Source organism: Hevea brasiliensis, chromosome 7 (assembly GCF_030052815.1).
Source record: "Hevea brasiliensis isolate MT/VB/25A 57/8 chromosome 7, ASM3005281v1, whole genome shotgun sequence".
Classification (NCBI taxonomy): domain Eukaryota; kingdom Viridiplantae; phylum Streptophyta; class Magnoliopsida; order Malpighiales; family Euphorbiaceae; genus Hevea; species Hevea brasiliensis.
The window spans coordinates 101,843,062-101,867,612 of NC_079499.1; the positions used below are offsets into that span (position 1 = coordinate 101,843,062).

The 24,551-nt window shown below is 34.3% G+C and overlaps 4 protein-coding genes across 7 annotated transcripts; 1 reads left to right on the top strand and 3 right to left on the bottom strand.

Annotated features, from left to right (window-relative positions):
* Positions 1-8: 8 nt before the first annotated feature.
* On the bottom strand, positions 9-4,245 carry LOC110671046 (pentatricopeptide repeat-containing protein At2g22070). 2 transcript variants are annotated; one of them, XM_021833414.2, is made up of 4 exons: positions 1,414-4,245; positions 1,081-1,189; positions 760-935; positions 9-454 (listed from the first exon to the last, which is right to left on the bottom strand). In XM_021833414.2, the coding sequence occupies exon 1, from the start codon at positions 4,155-4,157 to the stop codon at positions 1,806-1,808; it is 2,352 nt and encodes a 783-aa protein (XP_021689106.2). In that variant the 5' UTR covers positions 4,158-4,245; the 3' UTR covers positions 9-454; positions 760-935; positions 1,081-1,189; positions 1,414-1,805. The 2 variants fall into 2 exon arrangements, with proteins under 2 accessions (XP_021689106.2, XP_021689105.2); XM_021833413.2 differs by having other exon boundaries at positions 760-939.
* Positions 4,246-4,500: 255 nt separating this feature from the next.
* LOC110671047 (pentatricopeptide repeat-containing protein At4g02750) lies at positions 4,501-8,772 on the bottom strand. 2 transcript variants are annotated; one of them, XM_058150354.1, is made up of 3 exons: positions 8,203-8,772; positions 6,140-8,126; positions 4,501-5,455 (listed from the first exon to the last, which is right to left on the bottom strand). In XM_058150354.1, the coding sequence occupies exons 2-3, from the start codon at positions 7,682-7,684 to the stop codon at positions 4,649-4,651; spliced, it is 2,352 nt and encodes a 783-aa protein (XP_058006337.1). In that variant the 5' UTR covers positions 7,685-8,126; positions 8,203-8,772; the 3' UTR covers positions 4,501-4,648. The 2 variants fall into 2 exon arrangements, with proteins under 2 accessions (XP_058006337.1, XP_021689107.2); XM_021833415.2 differs by having other exon boundaries at positions 6,140-8,772.
* Positions 8,773-16,851: 8,079 nt separating this feature from the next.
* Positions 16,852-20,302, top strand: LOC110671028 (uncharacterized). Its single transcript, XM_058149487.1, has 7 exons — positions 16,852-17,331; positions 17,555-17,692; positions 18,012-18,472; positions 18,684-18,866; positions 18,990-19,046; positions 19,723-19,855; positions 20,045-20,302. The coding sequence occupies exons 2-7, from the start codon at positions 17,569-17,571 to the stop codon at positions 20,059-20,061; spliced, it is 975 nt and encodes a 324-aa protein (XP_058005470.1). The 5' UTR covers positions 16,852-17,331; positions 17,555-17,568; the 3' UTR covers positions 20,062-20,302.
* A 434-nt stretch (positions 20,303-20,736) lies between these two features.
* On the bottom strand, positions 20,737-23,906 carry LOC110671027 (pentatricopeptide repeat-containing protein At4g39620, chloroplastic). Of its 2 annotated transcripts, none has more exons than XR_009150127.1 (3): positions 23,495-23,905; positions 21,326-22,566; positions 20,737-21,046 (listed from the first exon to the last, which is right to left on the bottom strand). XR_009150127.1 is itself a non-coding variant. In XM_021833385.2 (3 exons), the coding sequence occupies exons 1-2, from the start codon at positions 23,840-23,842 to the stop codon at positions 21,454-21,456; spliced, it is 1,461 nt and encodes a 486-aa protein (XP_021689077.2). In that variant the 5' UTR covers positions 23,843-23,906; the 3' UTR covers positions 20,737-21,046. The 2 variants fall into 2 exon arrangements, 1 of the variants encoding a protein (XP_021689077.2); XM_021833385.2 differs by having other exon boundaries at positions 21,454-22,566; positions 23,495-23,906.
* Between the last annotated feature and the right edge of the window lie 645 nt (positions 23,907-24,551).

Here is a 24,551-nt window from a genome sequence, read left to right on the forward strand (position 1 = left end):
GTTGAGTATATTTACCAATGAATGCATAAGGATTCCTGAATGTTAAAAAAAAGATTCACTTGTGTTCAAACCCCCAATACTTAGCTGACCACGTATGTATTGCTGAAAATTTAGAGGATGCAAAATACAGCCTGTTGATGGCTAAGCCAACAGATATTCAACATAAGGACAAACATGTCCTTTAATGAAAACGAGCATTTGATCGAGATGCGAAGTTTAAAGAAAATTACTATCATGTCTTTGCTGAAGGGCTCACGAGCGGTCAATCATGTGGGAACCCAATTTGGCACAATGATCTTGATGCCTCTCTTTCTCAATAACCCTCAGCACTGCAAGTCCACCGGCAGAACAGACGGTACCCACCAAAAGTGTAAAATTGAATTTTCTGAGCAATCACATTTGCTATTTCTGGTGCTGTCACCACCGCTCCTAATGGTAAACCATTGCCAATACCCTGAAAGTGCCAGAAATAAATTTTAGGGGGCCTAAGTAAAATTTAACATGTATTTATATATATATTTATAATTTTTTTAATAAAATGAGTTTTTTTTTTTTTCATCCAACTAGGGGGAGCCATGGATATTGAAGGATGACTGGACAAGATTTTATGAGACAGTGAAAATAAGATTTGGAAAGGTGGCATATTTAAAACGTAAAAGTAAACAACAATAAATAATAAGGAACTGCAAATTTGAAATTTAACCATGCATCAAGCACATAGGACAAAGGAACAAAACTGAAAGGGATTATTTTAAAGACCTTTGCCATGGTAACTATGTCAGGAATGACTCCTTGTGTATCAAAACCTTAATAATGACTTCTCATGCAGCCAAATCCAGCTTGCACATCATCAACAATGCAGGCACCTCCAGCTTTGTGTACAATGTCATAATCCATTTTCAAGTATCCAGGGGCTAATTCAACAGTTCCTCCAACTTCCTAGAATTAAAAATTAATATACAAGAAAATAAAGGTTCAGAAAATTCCTGATTCATAGTTATCAAATCCACAATTTGTTGACAAATATAAATGCCAAGTTGCCAGCCTGAATTGTTTCAGATATAAATCCAGCAACTTTACCTGAAGTACCATAATCAATGTCATCTTGCACATCTTTGGCATAACCAGTGGGATCAGAACCAAAGATTCCTTGGTATGGATTTGGGTTAATCACATGAAAGATTTCAACCTGCAGCACAAGAGGGTTAGAATCATTGGCTTTAGCTTTCTTGCCAACTGCCAGTCTAACATAAAGAGTGATATTTTGCAAAGGCAAAGTTGTTCAAAGAATGAAAATTCTACAAGTGCAGGCCTTGGTAATTTTTGTAATAATAAAACCACAACATCAAAACCTAGTCAAAATTCCACCAGATTATAGAAGAAACTTATAAAGATTGATGAAGGTATATATACCAGCCTTTTGATGCTGTGCGTGAACAACAACTAATGTTTTGCTAAATCAAGCTGCATTTCTGTTGAAATTATACAGTGCATCAGGACATGCCAATCCCTCCTCCAAGAAAAAGAGCCTTTCAGAAGCATATGCGACACATTTTCAATGCCAAGAGAACAGTAACATAATTATTTCCATAATCATCCGTTGTTAACCTCCTAAGCATAGTTCCAAGGGGAAGTTGACTACAGTAGGCACCCAGAACGTTAAAAAAAACTGAAAAATTAACGAAAACAGTGCCTTCTTAATGTGTCAAGAACCTGCCTTTTGTAGACTTCCATTGACTTGAGAATTATCTCAAAATACGTCAACTAGACTTAACAGCAGAACTCTTCTAGTCCCTTTCTTATGCTTACCAATAGTCCCGGCAGGAACAGAAACCATCCTTAAAATGATGAAAACGTGTAACATCTCTCACAATTATTTCTCTTCCCACAACCTTGGAGATAAATTTGATAGCTGTGTGACAATCATTACAGACTCTGAGATTCTTCATAATCCTCAAGGTGGTGTTTTCTGGGGTACTTATTAGGCCAAATGCGATGGCAAGTTTCTCACTGTGATATTTAAGAAGCTTATCCTTCACCTCTACATCAAGGTCATGCAATACAGATTCAGTGTCTGGGACAAAACCCATCTTTTTTATCTCCTTCCAGATCTTGTCCATCATTTTATATATTTCATCTTTCTGCGGGTGAAGGCCATCTTCAGCACCAAATACATGAACTTTGTTCTGAATCTGAAGCCAACTAAATCCTTGCTCTTTCTTCACTCCTCTATCCTTCATTAACTTTCTAGTTTTAGCAGCATCTTCCCATTTTCCACAAGCCGAGTACACATTTGCAAGGGCAGAGAATGCCCCACTGTTGTCAGGCTGAATAAGTAGCAGTCTCTCTGCAGCAACTTTTGCCAGATCAACATTTTTATAAACCTTACAAGAAGATAACAGTGAACCCCAAGCTATAACATCAGGTTCAACAGGCATATTTTCTATAAAATTAAATGCTTCTTGCAGCAACCCAGCACGCCCATACATGTCAATCATGCATGCATAGTGGCTTAAAGTTGGCTCAATTTTGTGTACCCTTGCCATCAAATTAAAATAGCTCTGGCCCTGTTCCACCAATCCTACATGTGTACAAGCGGAGAGCACACCAACATAAGTTATATGGTCAGGCTCAATACTGAGTACCAACATCTTCTCAAACAGCTCTATGGCTTCTTCTCCAAGACCATGTTGAGCTAAAGCTATAATCATGGAAGTCCAAGAGACAGTGTCCTTCTTCCAACATATAAGATCAAATACCTTCCGTGCACCATTGATGCTTCCAGTTTTTGCATACATTGTGATCAGTGCATTGCCCACAGAAACTGATAAATCTTCCCCTGATCTTATGGCACTTGCATGAATTTGTTTTCCATGATTCAAAGAAGCCACACCTGAACTGACACTCAACATGGCTGCTAGCGTAAAACTGTTTGGTTGAGGTCCTTCATTAGCCATTTTTCTGAAAAGCTCCATAGCATCATCATTTAAGCCATTCTGTATGTAACCTACTATCATGGCTGTCCATGCAACGACATCAGTGTCTCTCAATGAGTCAAAAATCTGTCTCGCTGGAGTAATATCCCCGAGCTTGACATATCCATCCAATAGGGCTGTAAATGCTATAACATCAAGATCTGAAGTCCCACTTTGCTCTACAACCCTTTGAGCTATTTCAAGCCCTCCAGACTTTGCATACATTGAGATCAAAGCATTTTGCACTGCACCAGATATATCAAACTCTGTCCTAACAATGTAACCGTGAATTTGTTTCCCGAGATTCAAGTTCTCAACATTGGCACAAGCTGATAAAATGCTTGCTAAGGTGAACCTGTCAGGTTTCAGAGTAGAATCCTGCAACAAGTTAGAGAATAGCTCTAGTGCTTCGTTATCTAGACCATGCTGATTGTATCCTGCAATCATTGAATTCCAAGTAACTATATCCCGTTCATTCATCTGCTTAAATTGTGCAAGGGCAAGGTCAACTCTACCACAACGCATATACAACGAAATCATAATATTCCAGCTTGAAATGCTCCTCAATCTCATCCTATCAAAAATAATTTGAGCCATAACCAAATCTCCAGCCTTAGCATACATATTCAGAAGTGAATTCCCTACAGGAATATATCCACTAAGCCCTAATTTAACAATAAAAGAATGAGCCTTTCTACCTATGCCTAGAGCCCCCAGAGCAGCACAAGAAGAAAGTACATTAGTAATCGTGAACTGGGTAGGTGTAACTTTATCCTTTACCATCTCTACAAACATCTTTATTGCACTCTCAAATAGACCCATTCGATTATAACCAACAATCATTGTAGTCCATGAAACAGAATCACGATCAGGTATTTCATCAAACAGACGACGGGCCTTGCCCATTTTCCCCAGTTTTGCATACCCTGAGAGAATCGTATTCCATGAGAATGTGCTCTTCACAGGCATTTCATCGAATAAGTCGTGGGCATCAATAATATACCCAGAATTTGCGTACAAATTCATGAGGTTGTTCATTAAGTAGACACTAAAGTTGAGGCCTAATTTAATCATCTGGGCATGGATTGGTTTACCCATTGATTGGTCTTTGGATTTGAGGCTTGTTTGTAAGAGAAAGGCATAAAAATCTGAAGAAGAAGAAGAAGAAGGTGATATCTCCATCAGAAACAGGATTAAAGGAAATGAAAAATAATTAGAAAAGCAATTACAAAGGTTTATGTTTCATAGAGTTTCAGCCAATTCCATCAAAAAGTTACTTTAGAGTCCATATTACATGCAGGCTATAGGCCAAACATTAACAACTGTGCATAGGTCGTTTAGGCTCGATTCAAATTGACCAAAACCCAAATAACCAAATTTAATGAGCCAGCACGGAAACCGAACCGAAATAGAGAAGGTAACCAAACTGAACCAAACCGAACATCCGTTTTAGCTTTTCCCCTTATAGTGAAAGAATAAAGATTGAAACAAGTTGCAGATGAGAACAATGTTACAGAGATGAAGAGAAACAAAGTTACAGCAATGCTGATTTCTATTTTTTCATTTTAAGAGTTGACAACAGTTAACTGGTTGAGCAGAGAAAATGCCTATACTTAACAGGTATGGAGAATACATTCAAATGCATCAGCGATCCTAAATATTTTTTTCCTGTTTCACCAATAATCCCCACAAGAACAAGAACCTTCTTTGAAGTGGTGAAAGCGATTATTATCTCTTAAGATGATCAACCTTCCTGTGATCTTGGATATATATTTGATGGCATTGTGACAATCTTCACAGACCCGCAAATTTTTTATCACACGAATAGGTCTTCCAGTAGGCACAGAAAGAACCCCATATGCTACAGCCAATTTCTCACTGTGATACTTGAGCATTTGCTCCTTTTCCTCCTCTTCCACATCATGTAAAACCATTTTTATAGAGGATAAATATCCCTCATGCTTCATTTTCATGTACATCTCTTCTAGAAATGCATATATTTTATCCTTTTCTGGGTGAAAACAATCCCCAACCGTAAATGTATGAATTTTAGTTTGCACTTCAAGCCAACTATACCCAGGTACCTTCTTCACACCTTTATCCCTCATTTTCAGTCTCATCTTACTAACATCAGGCCATCTTCCTGAAGCTGCATACAAATTTGAGAGAAGAATATACATTCCTGAATTATCAGGCTCCATCTTGAAAATTATCTCAGCAGCCTTTTCACCTAATTCAGTATTGCCATGGATCCTGCTTGCACCAAGTACAGCACCCCACGTTGCGGCATCTGGTTCAAAAGGCATGTTCCTCATCAAATTTTGGGCCTCATCCAAGCGCCCAGCTCGACCTAAAAGATCAACCATGCAAGTGTAATGTACTGATTTTGCTGTGATACCATATTCTTGACTCATTGAGTAAAAATATTCAGTTCCCTTGTCTACTAAGCCAGTATGACCACAGGCAGACAACACACCAACCTGACAAAAAAAAAAAAGAAGCAAAAACTAGAACTTTTGAACAGAGAAAAGTTGTGTGCATAAAAGGATTTGATTCTGTTGGAAGATACTATCATGAAGCAATATTCATATGAGAAAGCATTTACTTATAACAAATTTTAATTGTTAATCAAAATTTCACATTTTCAATAGATGTTTCTTTACCACAGTGCTATAGATATTTAGAAAATATATGAAAATTTCAGATGGTAAAACCCCAAGATCATGTTCTATTGAGGAGAGTACAAGAAAGAAGTGGGAAAAACAGCATTTATACAGATGCCTTAACACAGTGAGCCTGTAGTCATTATAAGCAAAAGAATGCTTAAGCACTTGACCAACTTGATCCAGAATTTTGCAAAACCGTTGCCTAGTGATGACATAGCTGAATAATCAATCAAGAAAATGCTCTTCAATTCTCACACCTCTTCTTGTGTAGATTGCTTAGCAAGTTTGAGGTCCTCACTGAGACCCAACTCAAAAAGGCCTTACTCTCAACCATATGGATTGGAACTTAAACGTATTTATAATTTCACTATGCCATTTAAGCAATATTCATATTAAATCCTTGGCAAAGATAAGATTAAATAGGAGAAAAGGCAGATATCTTGTTCACTAAATGTGCATGAAAAATTTTTAAAAGTGAATTAAATAAATGAGTATTACCATAGTGGCATCGTCGGGCTTGACACCCATTGTCTTCATTGACTCAAAAACCATCAGTGCCTCTCTACCAAATCCATGCCTTGCATAACCATAAATCATTGTATTCCATGAGATTAAATCCTTATCTGATAGTTCTTGGAATGCATCATGTGCTTCATCTATGCTTCCACACTTGCAATACATTGCAAGAAGAGCATTCCCCACAAAACATCCAGTCTGGTATCCAGACTTAACTAGCCAACCATGCAATTGCTTCCCCAACTCCAAAGCTGCAATATTGGCACATGCAGTTAAAGCACAGGTAAATGAGGACCTGTTCAACTTTTCTCCATCTCTTCTCATTTCTACAGAAAGATGTACAGCCTCTTCACTATAACCATTTTGAACATAGCCAGCAATCATGGCTGACCAAGAGATGGAATCACGCAGAGGCATCCTATCAAACAAATTCCTTGCACGCGCTACTTCCCCACTCTGAGAGTATCCTGTGATCATTGTATTCCAAGAACTAATATTTCTACAAGGCATTGCCTCAAACAGTTCATTTGCCATGTCCAACATTTTACATTGTACATACCCTGCAATCATTGCATTCCATGAAATTGAATTCTTCTCAGGCATCCTATCAAAAATGCTTCTTGCTTTATCCAACATCCCGTTTTGCACGAATCCAGAAACCATTGCTGTCCATGTAAACACATCCCGACTTGGAGACTCCTCAAACAATCTCTGTGCTTCTTCTAGCTCTCCATTCTGTGCGTAACCTGTAATCATAGTATTCCATGAAACCTCGTCTTTCACAGGGATCTTATCAAAAAGCCTCCTCGCATCGGCTAACCTCTTCCTCCTCAAAAATCCACCCATCAAACAATTCCAAGAAACAATGTCCCAATCCAATTTTGATTCAAACAACCTCCTTGCATCATCTATCCTTCCATTGTGCACATATGCTGCCAGCAAACCATTCCATGAAATCGCATTCTTAAACGGCATCTTTTCAAAAATTTCTCTTGCCTCATCAACAAACCCATTCTGTGCATACCCAGACAGCATTGCATTCCAAGAGACAATATCCCTTTTGGGCATTTTCTCAAACAGTGCACGAGCAGCAGTAAGATTTTTATTCCTCACATACCCACTTAGCATCACATTCCAAGAAAAAAAATCTCTATGAGGCATTTTATCAAACATTTCTCTTGCAAGATCAAACTTGCCATTCAGTAAGTACCCAGAAATCATTGCATTGTATGAGACCGTGCTTCGAGAGGGCATGGAGTTGAATACTCTAAGGGCGGATTCACATTGGCCATTGCGCATGTGGGTTGTGATAGCCATGTTCAATTTCACTATATCCGAGCCTGTGGTGGTTTCGAATTCATTCTTAGAAGGTTTGTGTTTTCGGCTTAATTCTTTCTTTGATGGATATGAGTTTGGGATTGGATTAGTGAGCTTCAGTGATTGGGGATTGTTGATGAGTTTTTGTTGGGCTTCCTGCGCGCGAATGCATCCACTATGAAACTGTCTCCAACAGAATCTACTGCACATTGCTTTAATTTCAAAAGTTGATGTTCTTCGGTTACGTTGCTTTATTTGCAGAAATTTTGAATAACCGAGTTTTCATATCGGTTCTGGGCCACTGTTTCTCAACTCAAGAAATATAGGAAAACCACAACACCCAACTCCAGAAGTGAACGCATTAACCAAATAGCCAAAAGATACTCGATTTCACATAAGCAAAGAACACAACAGTATCGCATTGGAAAATTTTCAGCACAAAAAGCTTCCAAACTACAAAACTCAGCAGGAGGTTTCTCATTTACAGTGTCATGGAGAAATTATCCATTTCATTGTTCAAGACTGTTCCTGTAGTTGGAGACAATATTTGTGCACCAAAGTATGAGTTCACTGTATTGGTCATAGAAACAGCATCTACTCATTATCGAAAATAAATACATGACTGGTGCCATGATCATTAACCTGGTTCCACCTGTGGGAACCAAGGACTCAGGTCAAGATGACGATAGGTGCAAATAGAGACTGTACTGCCAATTCTAATAGCTTACCTGCCACCATAATGACAAGGATCAAAGGTCATGTTGTCGTATATGGCTTTCTTCAGCTGTAAGCTTGGAGAAAGCATATGATACGAACTGAAATTTTGAAGAAGAAAGAAACAGAAGATGAATCAAGATTAAGAGAGAAGAAGGAGAAGAAGAATCTGAAGAGAGAGAGAGAGAGAGAGAGACTTATTTCATTATCAAGATTCAGGATTCTCTTCTTTACTGGGGAAAAGGATTATTTATAGCAAATAAGTAATAACCCGCCAAGCAAATTCATCCCGCATACAATGGCCTATGTAAAAAGGTAACGTTCAGCTATCGGATAGAAGTTCAGTAATGTTAAAAAAATCAGGATCACCAAGATTCATCCTCACTGCAAATGCTTCAATTTGACAATGGATCCCAATGGGGCCATAAATGCTATCTTGATCATGGACTCCATATTCAGCAAGGACGTTTATAATCTATGGCAGTAGAAACTTGAATTAATCTCGAATATTAAAATATAGGGGAAAAAAATCAAATTTCAGGCTCTTGAACTTTTCAAGTTTTGTTTCTTAAGCTTATATTGTTGGATGGTAGGCCATTGAGCTTGCAAACTTTCCAAGTTTTTCAGTGTTTTTTAAATTGCTACTGCTATTTTTCTTTTTTTTTGGTCTCTTATTATCGAAGTATTTAATATCCTTGAATTAGAATGTTTGTGAGCTCAATATCACACGACTGAATAATATAAGCTCAGTAAACAAATCTTGAAAAATTCTCGTCTTCAAGAATGAGTTGTTTTGGCCTTGTAGTTTGCAAGCAAGTGTATGAACATGGGATTTGTATGGAAGGCCACATCTAACTTAAAACCTAAAATCTTAAGCGACTTAAGCCAATAGATAATAGGTCCTTCTATTTATGTTTCTCTCACTTTTCTCACATTTTTCCATATGAAAATTCCACACTTTTCTAACAAAAGCCTTCCATACTGTTTCCATGGTTGGTGAAGTTTGCAAGTTCTTCCGGAACAGCTATGGAGAGGGCACTAGAAGCCATTTTAGTAGCATTGCCAGCATACATATTTTGAAAGGGAACAAGGTGAATTGTGGGGTTTGAACTCCTGACCTCCTATAGCTGATTCAATGGGTAGGGGTTGCCCCCCTGTCTAAGTCCGGCAGAGCATAAGGATTTCTGGGGAAATTATCAGGAGGGTGTGAGTTCGAAAATAAATTATCAAAAGGGATGTGGTAAAAAGTATTTATCAAAAAGGGGTATTTTTGATTATGTGAAGGAGAGAAAGAGACTCCAGTGTAAATAGCGACTAGGTACTAAATTGTAAAATAAAAACTTATTTTTGACTGAAATGTAAAAAACAAAAATTACTCAGCTGGGTGCTACCCATGGTAGCACCTAGTGCCTAGTTGATGAACAGTAATATTCTTTCAATTTCCTGAATTGTCTGAAAAAGGAAATGTTTGAAAAAGGTTTGAAAAAGCATTGAGGAGTTGATTGAGGCAGTTGGGTGCTACCCATGATAGCTAGAGGTGAGTATTATTCGGTTCAAACAAAAAAAATAGAATCAAACCGCCTTAATTCGGTAATTCGGTTCGATTTTTAAAATAATTCGGTTCAGTTTTATATTATAAAAATTTCAGTTATTTTAGTTCGATTCGATTTTAAAGAGAAAAAAATCGATTAAACCGAATCGAATCGAATAGTTTTATTGATTTTTGAATTGATTTATTTTTATAGGGAATTTATGAATTATACGTAATATATAATATTTAATTTCATTGATTAATGGTTATGAGGTTCAAACCAAGGTCAAAATCAGATCAAATAACTTGAAAATAAGTCTAAATTAAAAAATAATCAAAAATCAAAACCGATCGGTTTTAATCGAATCGAACTGAAATAGAGCGGTTCGGTTCGATTCGATTCGATTTTTTATCCATTTTAGTTCGGTTCTATTTCTAAAATATATAATTCGGTTTGGTTCGGTTTAAACCGAATGTTCACCCCTAATGGTAGCGCCTAGCTGGTGCGCCATGGGGCCCACCTGCCAAACGCTTCCATAGGTAGAGTCTAGCGTGCCACACGCTACCTATGATAGCGTCCCACTGTCCTCATCTGGTGTGTTGCAACTCCACTACAGCTCCTTGTCTGGCATGTAGGCGTGTTTGTGTGGTCTTATCCCAACAACTGGATGCAATTGATAATAGCGTTTGAGAACGCTATGTAACCCCCCCCTTTCTCGTCTCCCATCGACCTCTAGCCATAAAAAAAAAAAAAAAAAAAAAAACCTTCACAACCCTACTCTGCTTTCCCTCCAAATTAGTGTAGATAAACTGTGGGAAAAAAATTTTAGTGCTTATTTATTTGATTAATCCTCTTTGATTATAGAGAAAAAAAAAAGGTAAGCAAATATGTTATGAGTTAATTTTTATTATTTATATTTTATAAATAATTTACAATATAAAATGTCATTGATATATTTTTTTATACACTAACAATATCTCTCTCTCTGCTTGTAGATAAATTAAAGCGGATTTTTGAGGTAAATTTCATTTTGAGGTAATTTTTATTATTGATGTTAAAAAAAAATTTGTCTTAAAATTATTATAGTATAATTTTCCATAATACTCTAAAAAAATTATTGTTTATTAAAATTCTAGCACACTCTAAGAAAAAAAAATAATTTTTTGTAAAGTATAACATTTATTTTTTATTATTGTTGTTAAATAATACTTTTACAATAAAAATTACTGTAGTGTAATTTTATGCAGCACTCTACTCTCTCTCTCTCTCTCTCTCTCTCTTTCTCAGTATCTCTTTAGAGAAAGTAAGATACAGTGTATTTTGAGGGTTTTTTTTAATTACTGATGTTATTTATAAATTATTGTAGTATAATTTTTTGTGACGCTCTAATGTTTCCCTCTCCCTCTCCCTCTCCCTCTCTTTGCTTGTAGGGAAATTAAGGCACAATGAATTTTGAGGTAATTTTTATTTTGAGATAATTTTTTTATTATTGATGTTAAATAATAATTTTTATAACATAAATTACTATAGTTTAATTTTTTATTATACTATAAAAAATTGCTGAAGTATAATTTTTTCTGACACTCTAATCTCTCTCTCTCTCTCTCTCTCTCTCTCTCTCTCTTTGTGCCTGTAGAGAAATTAAGGTGCAATAAATTTTGAGGTAATTTTTATTTTGATATTTTTTTATTATTGATGTTAAATAATATTTTTATAATATAAATTACTATAGTTTAATTTTTTATTATATTGTAAAAAAAATATTGTAGTATAATTTTTTCTGACACTCTAATCTCTCTCTCTCTCTCTCTCTCTCTCTCTCTCTCTCTGTGCCTGTAAAGAAATTAAGGTGCAGTAAATTTTGAGGTAATTTTTATTTTGAGATATTTTTTTTATTATTGATGTTAAACAATAATTTTATGATATAAATTAGTATAGATTAATTTTTTATTATACTATAAAAAAAATACTATAGTCTACGTTTTTGTGACACACTAATCTCTCCTCCTCCCTCTTTCTCTTTGTGCCTATAGAGAAATTAAGGTGCAGTAAATTTTGAGGTAATTTTTATTTTGAGATAATTTTTTTATTGTTGATGTTAAATAATAATTTTATAATATAAATTACTATAGTCTAATTTATAAGAGCACTCTAAAAAAACTGTTGTAGTATAATTTTTTGTGACACTCTATTTTCTCCCTCTCTGTCTCTCTCTCTCTCTCTCTCTGCTTGTAGAGAAATTAAGGTGCAGTAAATTTGGAGAAAATTTTTATTTTAAGCTAATTTTTGTTTATTATTCATATATGACATTTTATGATTACTGTGGAAAATTTAAGGTAATATTTATTTTGACATTAATTTTTGTATTATTATTGTTATATGAAAATTTAAACAGAAATTGATGTGAATACAAAACTTTATTTGTTAGGTTTTTTTATATAAGATGTTATAATAGATATTAATACATTAAAAGTGATGAGGAGACGCCACCACCAGAGCCACTTCCATTGTTTAAGGGTCCAATTACAAGAGCAAGGGCAAGGGAGTTGTAAAGCTTGATCAATAGACTTTGGAGGGGCCAAGAGGATCAGATTGGGCTTGGGCTTGGGCAAATGGATCAGTTTCACACAATTGAACCTTGGAGCCTAGCCTCTAGAATATTCTATTTTTATTTCTTTATGCCATGTGGTAGATTAGTTATTTATAACTCATATAAATACTTGTCTTCTACATCAAATAAGGATAGCTAAGATCAAACATCGAGAGAGTATTGATTTTCGACCATCGCCGTCAATTATGAAAGTTTTATGATTTATTCCTTGTTTCTTGAATAGAACTTGGATTTAAGTAAATTGATTACTTGTTTATTTTATCTCTATAATCAAAGTGTTATAGCCTAGTTACTATTGTGTCTTGATTGGTTATCAATTCTACCTTGTTTATTGTTAAAAGATATAATTCCATCTTTAGATGTTATGTCTCTAATTTGAATATTGGGGGGTGTTCATCATTTGGTATCAGAGTAATTGGGCATCAAACAAAGTATTTATCCTTATATTTACTCTTTTAATTTCTGCCTAGAATCCTTCATTCAAGTTCTATTTGTTTTTATCACAATAGCATTCGGCTAAAGTGATTTTTCTAAAGTTTCTTTTTGTAGTAGCTTTAAATCTGTCCGAATTTTTCATGTGTTTGATTGAATATTTCTTGTTTTCTTAATGATTTTTTATTTAAATCTGACATTAATACATCATAGCCGAACACTCTATATTGGGTTTTATATTTGATTTTTGCTTAAAATTGAGTTTTTGTTGTGTTTATCTTAGGGTTGTAATCATTCAAGCTAATCTATTTGTTCTTACTATCTTTTACCTCTTTAATTTGAATATCAAAGTTGAGAAAATTATTGATGATGCATCTGATGATTGGGAATTGATGTTGGTTGTTGGATTGAATTAAAATCTGAGTTTGAACAAAAATAGTTGTTGTTTGGTTCATGATTGTTACTGTTTGGCTGGAATTAGAAAATTGTGATAAGTTGCTTGCATTGATTTCTGGGGTTACACTTAGCTGCTAATCTTGAAATTTAATTTGTGATATTTTGAGATATTTGGGATATCACATATCAATTTTAGGGGGTAGATGATACTGTTTGGCTATTGAATCAAATTTTACTCACAAACTGGCTAATTTTTTATTCACATAGTAAACCATCCTAGAAAAATCTAAAATTTTTTTTTCACTATTTAGATACTATCTCAGTAGTCTCTAGATAAAATTTCAGCTCGAAATTCCATCATTTAAGTTAGAAACAAAATTTTTGATACAAACTAGTCATTTTCTGGTTTACATAGTAAACCTACTTAGAAAAATCTGAAAAAATTTTCACTATTTAGATACTATCTTAGTAGCTTTTAGATAAAATTTTAGCATAAAATTCTATTATTTGGGTTGAAAATTTTTTTTTTTAATACAAACTGAGCATTTTCTGGTTTATATAGCAAACCCTCTCAGAAAATTCTGAAATTTTATCAGCAATTAGTCAATTTCGAGACAGGTTTGTCCACAAAATTTCAAAGCAAAACTCATTCATTTGGCTAGTAAACTGAATTATTGCATCTTGTGGCGACATTGTGCTATTGTTGAAAGTTATGTGATTTGGCTATGATTTCTGAGATTTTGGCTTAATATTTGATCCTTAGGTTATTAGTTTTTCCAGTCTACAAACTTTTTTCACTTATATTAATTGCTTTAATTTTGGAGTCTTCTTTTCTTTGATTCTGTGTCTCATTGCAGTCTTGTTTCGTCTCGTTTCGTCTCGTTCTTGAATATTTTGATATAGTTTGTGAGTGTTTTGTTTGTTTTGTGTTTGGATTCTTAAAAGAAGTGAAGGAAGGAATTTGAGTGATAAAAGGCAAGAGTAGTGAGTGCATAAGAGGGTAAAAGCCTAATTATGTGTTAAACACTTGAGACGGTGAGTCATTTATTTTCTAATTTTGTTTTCTTTGTAGCAAAATGGAACAAAATACAAGTAGTAGTAGTGGAGTTGAGGGGAGGAATTTTGAAGATAAAAGGGTTTATGAGGAGGCTATGGCACAACAATTTGAGAGATTTTCTCTCCAAACAGCCACTCATAATGAAGAACTGCAAACAATGAGAAGAGACTTGAATGAGTTGAAGGGTTTGAGAGCTGATGTGAATAGAATGATGGAATATATGATAAGTAATGAGAGAGAGAACAGAAATAGGAGGGAGGAAGTAGGTGTGCATGTGGGAGATGGAGGTAGAGTTGGAAGGGGAATTCGGGTAGAAACTAGGATAGAGGAGCGAGAAAAGTTGAATTGGTATGATGATGAGTTTGGGAAAGTGTTTGAGTATGGGAACCATCACTTTGATGGTAGGAGGTTTCAGCCACCCAGGAGGAGAGGTGTTAGAGGTAGGAGATGAGGAAGACAACTTAGATTTGATGACTATGGTGAGAGAGAGATGCACCATGAGAGAGTTGATGCCAATGTAGGAAGCATAAAGATGGAAATACCTCCTTTTCATGGCAAGGAGGATGCTGAAGCCTATATTGAATGGGAGAGGCAAATTGAGATGATTTTTGAGTGTCATAATTATAATGAGGAGAAAAAGTTAAGTTGGCAGCAGTTGAGTTCAAAAATTATGCATTGGTTTGGTGGGATTAATTACTTGCAAGGAGGAGAAGACATGGCATGAGGGGTGTTACTACTTGGGCCGAAATGAAGGAGATCTTAATTTTTACAACATAATATTTAAATTTTATTACTAATATATATATATATATATATATATATATATATATATATATATATATTTTTTTTTTACTTATGCAAATCATTAATTACACTATTACAATAATTATATAATATATATTTTGACTACAAAATTTTTAAAGTATTTTACTAATATATAAATTATTTTCTTTAATATCAAATTTATTATCACATATAATTGAAAAAAAGAAACACATATACATATATACTATACATATCTTAAAATGTTGGAGAGAGCCTATGCATAAGATTCCAGTGCCCATCTATAAAATGAAATATTGGTGCATAAAATGAGAGGTGGGACCCGGGGGACGTATAAATAGTACTACTAGGTGCTACTATAACCAGAGTCTACCTGCTGTCGATGTGTCTGCTGATGTGAAGTGTGAGATAAATTACTGATGTGAAGTGATTGCTAATGTGAAGTGAAAGTGACGCATGGCAATTAAGTGCTACCATGAGTAGCAGCCACCAACGAGCTGGTAGCGTCTAGCAGCTAGGCCCACGCCACAACAACTTGGTGTTACCATGGATAGCACCTAGTTGCCTCAATTAACTCATCACTCATTTTTTAGACATTTTGGAAAATTGAGAGAATCTTACTGTTCTTCAGCTAGGTGCTATCATGGGTAGCACCCAGTTGGGTAATTTTTTTTTTTTTTACATTTCAATCCAAAATAAGTTTTTATTTTATAATTTAGTACTTGGTCGTTATTTATACTGGAATCTCTCTCTCCTCCACATCATCAAAAATATCCAATTTTAGTAAATACTTTTTACCACTCCTCTTTTTGATAATTTATTTTCAAACTCACACCCTCCTGGTAATTTCCCCAGGATTTTTTTACTGAAATTTTTTTTATTTTAATTTATTACTATACAGTATAAATTTATTTATTAAAAAATAAAATATAATTAACAATATAAGTTTTAAATATATTTTTTAAAAATATATAAAAATAAATTATTTTTTAATAAAAAATAAAAATATATTATTGTGTAAGCAGATTTTGAGGCGGGAAGAAATTCTTCCTATCCCCTCATGGCACAAATAGAGGCTGAGATGGGGTGAGGGAAAATTAATTAGGTGTGAAATGGATTGAATCAAATTTGAAAATTTTTACCATGTCTATCAAGGTTAATTCTGACAGCAAGTGTAAAATAAAAAAGAAAGCAATGTGGTAATATATATTGAGAGTACCGGAAAGTTTTGCATGGCTGCCAAAGGCCGATCCACGTGTATTTTAGTGGATCAATTTTTCCACTTGATTTGAAAAAAAGTTATATACATTTTATATTGATTATATATGACTCATTAAAATAAATTTTTAATCATTAAAATAAAATTTTTAATTCATTAAAATATTATTATATTTAATAAATATCACCTCAAATACTTATTGTTTTAATTTTTTAAAATAAATAATAAAACCTAAAAAAGTTGAAACTCATTTACTAAAAGTCTAAAAGACATAGCTACCTTTTTTTTATTTCCTTTTTAACTTTTTTTCGATTTTATTTATTTTTCACATTTTTTATAATTAAAAGTTAAATTCTATTATTCTATTAATAATAAAGAATTAAAATTTTCTAATTGTTTATGTGTGTTTTAATTATAAGTACATTTAATCAATTGGTAAATTGGTGTTTGATATATAATTTTTTTATAACAAAGAATCAAGTTAAAGACTCATTGATAAAGTAAATAAAATAATATCATTTAATATTATATTACTTCAATACTTTATTGTTAGTAAATTAAAATTTATTATATTTATTATTTTAATAATTAACATACATCTAATAAAAATTTAATGTATTTATTAAATTACTTGTTAATGAAATTTACATTCATATTACCCATTACAACACTTAATTAAATTTCTGACTCTGCTCTTAATGGATGCAATTTCTCTAATTATCAGCATAAAGGCTCTTCCAAAGTGATTTCATATGTGAGTTATGATGAAAATTGCTTGAAATTAGTCTAAAAAATTTATTGAAACTTGTGATTAATATATATATATATGTATATATATCTTCTGCTCTCTCCATCCTTAACCCCTTCAATTCATCACCTCCACGGGGCCAACTCGATCGTTTCTTGAAACGATCAATTGTTTCCGACCCATAGTCAATGGCCTAAGGCATAACATGATGAACGTGTTCAACAAACGACCTGTCGTTTCTTCAAACAACCGGTGTTGGGCTGCTAGTGGTATTTGCTCCAAAGTTCAAACAGAATGTCCTTGCTCTAAGCGTCGTCGTTTCCTCAAATTATTGGCGCTCTGTACTTTCAAATTTTTGGTTTTAGGTTAGTTTGAAATTTCGGTTAATCCATCTCTCTTTTCTAATATTTTTTTTCCTTTTCATTTCCTCATAATATTATGCTTTCAGCTGTCATTCTTCTCCTTCATTTGAATATTAATTGAGGTTAAGAGATGCTCAAACTAAGAATCATCGTTTGCTTTTATATAGATTCGATTAGGGTTTCTTATAGATTGATAAACGAAGCAATTTTGTTTTCTTTTGCTAAGGTTTGTGCTGAAAAATGGCGAGACGAAGAGTTAAAAAGACGGTAAAAGAAGCTGCATCGTCACCTGAGTCAACTGTTGATGGTAATCACCCCCAAATTGAAGAAAAAGAAACACAAGTGCCATTGATAGATCAGGAAGGTTACAGCTCTTATTCATGCTTCCCTTTTTCCCTTTTTTTAGTTGTTTTGTGAGTAATTGGGAACTTATTTGCAGTTAGAGTCCTATTTGGCCTCTAAATTTTGCTAATGTTTGATTATTTCTTGATTTCCTACCTCTAATTTTCTCCATTTATTGTAATTTCTAGATAAAAGATGACGTTCTTGGTCTTTTGGATTTAGGTTCTTTAGTAGGATTTTTCATGATCTATATATTATATTTTCTCTCCAGTTCAAATATAGCAGCTAGTGCTAAATGTTTATTATTTTTGTTTTCTGACCTTTTTCTGTCCCCAAAATAGTTGAGCGCCAAAGTGCTGCAATTAGGGCTATGCGTGATGTGGAGATTGAACATTCACTAACTGGGTTGCGTTTGCTTCGCTCCTATTTTAACGAGGGACAACTTCAAACCCCTGTTCTCCACTTCTTCAAAGAAAACCTTCCAAACTTGTCCATCATAAAAAATGGGAAGAATGCACAATTCGAAGTCCAATGGAATGATAAAGATGATAATTTATCTATGAGCGAAGCTCCTGGCGGAAGAGACTTGCATGCTTCTCTTTTACATCGTTTGTCAATAGCTTATTCTGACTGCTCTGTCATCCCATCTCTTGGTGGCATTGAATTATCAAGTGATGCAGGCAATGGCGAAGTTTTCTTGTCCTTTTTTTGTGCAAATATGAGAATTGACATTTGGTTTCTTTTGGTTTTATCTAAAATGGTTTGCTTGATTGGTGGCAGTGGGAACCAGCCTGTTAGGTGTTGACGATCTGCAGATAAGGGACTTCGTATGTTCTATATTATTTCTGTTGCTGCTTTTTGTTTTTTGAGAGGGCAATGGGTGGGAGGGACTCATAATTTCTAAGATTCATTTGAGTCCATGAAGTTACATAATTTAATGGGCGCTTGGAGGTTTCTTTATTCTATTGTTGCTTTAATTGCCAATGGATTGTGAAATCTTCCTTCTTGAGAAGGGAAGAAAATGTTTACTTGTAAAGTGTTTGCTGGATGAAAAACCTGAAACTATAGCAGATTTCTTGGGTACTCAAGCAACCCTTGGCCCTGACAAGAAGAATTTTAGCATTTCCTGCCTTTTCTCCTTCTGTCTTGATCTGGCAGAAGAAAAATATGTTCTCTTTTTGAGGTTTCAGCTCAATGTATTTTGTATTGCAATTCATGGATAAAATTTCGATAACTATGCTTTGTTCATGAAAACACCCCTTATTATTCAAGATTAAACAAATTTTTATTGAATGCTAATTTGACATTCTATTTTATAGGTTTTGGAAGGGCCATCTGATTCTCAGATGCTTGGGGATGGTCTGCGAACTCCTGGGGTTTGTATATCTTATGTTTTCCCTTATTTCCAACTAATGTGACATTTTAATATTAAATGTAATTTTTATGTTAAGTTCCTTAAAGTTAACTTCTTTAATTATATTTTTCCAACACCTCTTTTACCAAAGAAACTTTTATTGACTTTTGGAAGCATAAAATAGACACTAAAAGGGATTAGATAATATGTTTTTTAGTATGTATACGTATATATTTTTTTTTATGAAATACCTTATCTCCTTTTATAATTGTGTTGCCAGTTAGTATTTTGTAAAGAACTTTCTGAATACCTAAAACAAAGTTTGTGCTTGTAAATGTTAATGTTTAGGTAATGTTTAAGGTTTAAGTAGCAATGAGGAATCTAATTGATAATGGGAACCAAATCTGTAATGGTAAAATACCTGGTGATTCTATTTGCTAGATTTGAAATCACAAGGAAGGCTTGTTTGTGTCGGACAATTTTTAAGTTGTTACCACAGTTCTGCTAAATGGCAGTATTGCTGATTGAGTTATCTTCTTGTAATAAATGAGCTATCTAGGACCTGATAATGGTATTGTAAGATATATTTGGAAAGTTCAGATGATTGTTAAGTACTGGCAAGCTAAAGGAGCACCATTTGGCTCCGTAGTACTTCGTAATCTCTGAAGTGACTGAGATAGCTCTAATCGTTGATGCAGGCGACCAGCCAGAGGTTGTCTATTGGGATGACACCCAAGACTCTAAGGCTGCCTAAACCCGGTGAGATGCTTCTCTCTGTGCGTGGCTCACCACTTGGCGTTTACAAGGAAGATAACATGGAAGCCATACAGGGTAAGATTTTAGCATATTCTCTTTCATAGTTTTTTTTGTTCCAGTTCAGGAAGTCAATACCGTTTGATTAAATCCATTTTGTTCAGAATTGTTTTTTTTTTTTTTTTTTAACTTTTTGTTTTTGAAATCATTCACTTCAGTTACGTTATCTCTCCGTTTTTGTTCTGATGTGTCAATTGCTGATTTCAGAGTCAGAAGAGGGTTGATTGGCTCCATGCCATTCAGTTAAGAGTTAAAAAGTATGACGCATTTGGCAGCTGAAGGTTGGTCTGAATGTACTTTCATCGACTGTACAAACATCTAATGTATAATACAAGAAGCTGTACTTCTTCCAATGTGCAGTTGTCTTCCGGCATAACCACAATCCTTAGTCTTGTAAGTTAAGGATCTGTTCAAATAAACTGTTTACATGCTTTATTATTTACAGAAAATTGGATATTTCAGCAACTGTATTTGAGTGGCATATCTTCAATTTGGCAGCAATCTTGCTTTTGCAGAGCCTATGATCAACTTTTATCTGTGATCATTTTAGGAATTTGACGATGTTAGTTTGTCATAACGAAAAATTAGGTGATTCTTGGAAGAAAAGAAAAGGCCACTGGCTACTGCTGACCTTGCCTGCAAAGACTATGCACCCTCCACAGTTAGCATAGGAAGCTGGCATTGAAAGAGTAATACAACTCCTAATAAAGTGTCAGAACAAACGAACCGCATTTTGGTAAATTACAGTAAAATTCTCCAGTTTAGAAATGACATCAAATGAATCTTCCTTTTTATGGGCTCGAGCCTAGAGTTTATAGACAGTTTTCAAGCCATAAGAAAATATGCGTAGACTGGAGGTTGAATACAGGCTGCACGAAGTCAGCGAGGCAAATCGCAGATAACTAAACAATGACTTATTTTTGAATGTTAAAATGATGAGGTAATACTATTGTTTCATAGATACAATTTGATATGTAAATCTACCCATGTTTGATCCAAAGGATAACAAAATTCTGTCAATTTCATCTTTTACAACATATGTTTAAGCAAAGGTATTCTTTCAACCTTCTTGGAGTAGCAATATTGCCAGTACAAAAACGTAAACCATACTGCAAAAAGTTGGAAGATCTCCCTTTCTGAACCACTAACCTACTCAGCATTTGCTGGGTTGAATGTCCTAGTCTGGTTCTTGCCGAGGCTACATGACTCCTGCGTATATAAGTGCCATAAACATCAGTTTTGGGGATACCTAACTGCAAGCATGAACAATAGTAGAAAAAAGTGGAAAGCAGAAGAAAGGGAAACTGACATGATGGGTTAAGCACATGACTGCTAGAAGAAGACAAACAATTTAAGCGATTGGAAGACTGATTTATGAAATAAAAATGAAGATGGAATTGGAGGATGAAGCTACTTTTATAAAAAAAAATAAAGGATTGGAAGCAAGAATATGGTAGGTTGGCTAACTAAAGAGCAAATAATACATACCACGTCACACAAGGACCCACTAATTAGATGGTGAACCAGCCAACTATTCCTTTGCAAACTGCAAGCTTTACATTGAATGTCACTTAAATAGGAAAAGAACAGAAGAATACAGAAAACAATAATTCCACCTAAGTCTTAGCATAACTCTGTTGACTTCCTGAACCAGTGGCAAGAGTGGCAGAATTTGAAGTTGCTGGTATAGACTTAAAAGCTCCCAAAGCTTCCAGGAAGAACCTCTTATTGGGGACAATACCATCTCTATCCATATGTTTTAGCAGTTTCTGAACGAGCTCCTTCATGTTGGCTTTAGTGTAAGCCTTATAAAGGAGTTTATATGTTGATGAATCAGGTAGCACCCCAAAACTTCGAGCACTGTCAAATAGTAAATCTGCTTCCATTGGCAAACCATTCATACAGTAAACATCAAGCATGGCATTTAAGGTTGAAACTTTGATCTCCTTTCCAGATTCAACCATATCATCAAAAATATCCCTAGCATTTGAAACAGAGTCACAAAATCCATACATCATGATAAGACTCTCATATGTGATGAAACTTGGTGTGTATTTCATTTTGGTCATCTTTTGAAAAACACCCTCTGCTTTCTCTTTCTGCCGTGCCTTCCCATAGTTCATTATCATGGAATTGAAAGTAGGCAAAGTTGGTTTCTCTTTGGAATGCAACAGGCTCTTAAAAACCTGCTCCATCTTATCAAAATCTTGTTTCTTTCCATAAGAGTCAATCAGCAAATTAAATGTAATAATATCAGGTTTACATTGATTACTTTTCATCCGAGAAAGTACAGATTCCATTTCTCTTATCATTCCATTTTTGCCATAGGCATCCATCATACCATTAAAAGTATATATATCAGGGGAAACAATACTTTGGTCAAGATCTTTAAACAAAGCATTAACTTGATTCACATTTTGAGCTTGAGCAAAAGCTCTCAAAAGAATATTGTAAGTCACGACATTAGGCTGACATCGTTCCATACCTTTCATTTTCTCAAAGTAACTAAGAGCTTTGGACAAAGCCTTTGCTTTATCCTTGGAGTGGAGGTGGGCAGTGATCAGTGCATTATAAACTGAAGTGTCTGGCCGGCACCCACTATTACGCATCTCAGAGAAAAGCCACATAGCCATCCGAGTTTGACCTTTCTTCCCCATAACTGATATCAACTTCGAATAAACACCACTATCAGGTATATACCAACGTTGTTTCTGCATCCATCTGAACACCTGAATGTGTAATTCCTAAATAAGTGACCATTCATTTTATTTGATGCTTGTAATCTAAGGTTATGTTTGTAATCTAAGGTTGTATTTGGTAGTGCATAACGTAATACAATGTAATCCATTATGTAATGCAATCAAAGTTGTAATATAATGTATTGTAATTGTTATTACATTTCTATATTTGATTGCAAAATAAAAATATAAATCATAAAATAAAAATATAAATAGTGTAATGTCATGATAATTTCTATTTTAATATATATATTTTTTTATTTATAGCATTAATGATAAGTGTTAGTGATTGTAATAATTAGTAGTGGTGGCTAAGTAGTGACGGTTGTGACAACAGTGATTAAATGGTGGTGGTGGCAAGGTGAGGTAATAGTGGTGGTAGTGACCAGGTGGGATAGAGATGACAGTGGCTAAATAGTGATAGTAGTGGTGAGGTGATGGTGGTGGTAGTGGCAGCGATGGTAGCAATAGGATGGTGTCGGTGGTGGTAATGGTGGGGTAGTGTTGATAGTAGAAGGCCGGGTAACGGTGGTTGTATCGATAATAAATAAAAAAATCCAAACAAAAACAAATAATCCATTTTTGTATGCAATTACATACTATGCTATGCAATGTAATACATTACATCTTTGATTACATACCAAACATGACCTAAATGTATTGTGACTGAACATGGATCAATTACAATGGCTTAACAGACATTACAAATTGATGACCATATGAACAAAATTTTACTCTTTCAAACAAGAATCTTGAAAACTTCACCAAAAACCCTTATTTAACTAGAAACAATTAACCAAACCAGATCAAACCCATATATAATTTAACACCTTAAAAAACAAATTCAACAAAGAAGTGAGAATTGATTACACCCATAATGTAACATAACACAAAAATTGAATCAAAGGAACAGTAGTACCTCAAGGCACTGAAGCCATTTGTCACGCTTGCCAAGCTCTTCAAAAAGCAAAAAACAATGTTCAGTCCTTAATATTCTCACATACTTATCCATTGTCCGCACCAACGGCACTTTATCAGTGAAACTCCTCATGAGAACCCGAACCAACTCTTCGGCCTCCGATTTCTCGCTGATGGGAACCGCTTTCTTCTTGGGTCGCGTCGAGACGCATGAGATGTGGGTACGGCGGAGATGTTTCTGCTGACTCCATAGAAGAGTAGGATTGAGAATTTGCGAAAAGTGCTGGGTGAAGGAAGAAGATTTGAGAGTGGTGAGTTGCAGAGAGTGTGGCGATAGATTCAGTGGCATCTCTCGACGCTTTTTTGCAGAAGTGGGAGTGCGATAAAAACTTCTGGAGAGAGTATTTGTTGGAAAAATCATTATTGTCAAAAAAAAAAGGGTTGGAACATAAATAAGATAATATTTGGGGTTCAATTCGAAAAATAGAATATTTCAGGGAATAAAGGAAAATAACAAAAGTTTACAAAGCAACAGAATTTTCTAGGAAAAAGACTTTATCAATTTAATTGATTTATTTATTTTGTAATTATATATAGAGTCAAATAAATTTTGTTAATCTATTTAAATCTCTTAATAATTATTATTATAACTAAATAAGTTTTTATCAATTTAATTGATATATTTAAACCTTAACAATTATTTTTGAGTCAAAATGTTAAAATTTGATGTTAAAAATGTCTAATCTCTATCACCTTACATGATGACAGAAGTTTAGTTAAAATTTATTTTTGTTACGTAATCTAAAAACAGAGCAAAATTTTTCATTGCTTTCTCACTCTCCTTGTGACTTAATTCCATTAATAGAAGATTAACTATTAAAAACTGTGCACGTTAGCATGCATAGAATCGAATTCAGTGCTTTTTGTATATCCCTTGCTAGATGTAAAAGAAGAGTTTTAAGCACCGTACCAGTGGCATTGGGCATTCTAGACTCAAGTTTTGAACACACAAAGTCAAGCGTGGGTTCATAAAAACGAATTTTTAATTTATTGAGATT

Excerpts from the sequence above, each read along its gene's own strand:
- LOC110671046 (XM_021833414.2), bottom strand. The coding sequence starts at position 4,157 with ATGGAGATATCACCTTCTTCTTCTTCTTCTTCAGATTTTTATGCCTTT.
- LOC110671047 (XM_058150354.1), bottom strand. The coding sequence starts at position 7,684 with ATGTGCAGTAGATTCTGTTGGAGACAGTTTCATAGTGGATGCATTCGC. Across the intron at positions 5,456-6,139 it reads AGCCCGACGATGCCACTATG|GTTGGTGTGTTGTCTGCCTG; the intron begins GTAATACTCATT and ends TTTTTTTGTCAG.
- LOC110671028 (XM_058149487.1), top strand. The coding sequence starts at position 17,569 with ATGGCGAGACGAAGAGTTAAAAAGACGGTAAAAGAAGCTGCATCGTCA. Across the intron at positions 18,867-18,989 it reads TTTTGAGGTTTCAGCTCAAT|GTTTTGGAAGGGCCATCTGA; the intron begins GTATTTTGTATT and ends TCTATTTTATAG. Across the intron at positions 19,047-19,722 it reads ATGGTCTGCGAACTCCTGGG|GCGACCAGCCAGAGGTTGTC; the intron begins GTTTGTATATCT and ends TCGTTGATGCAG.
- LOC110671027 (XM_021833385.2), bottom strand. The coding sequence starts at position 23,842 with ATGCCACTGAATCTATCGCCACACTCTCTGCAACTCACCACTCTCAAA. Across the intron at positions 22,567-23,494 it reads AATGGCTTCAGTGCCTTGAG|GTGTTCAGATGGATGCAGAA; the intron begins GTACTACTGTTC and ends TTACACATTCAG.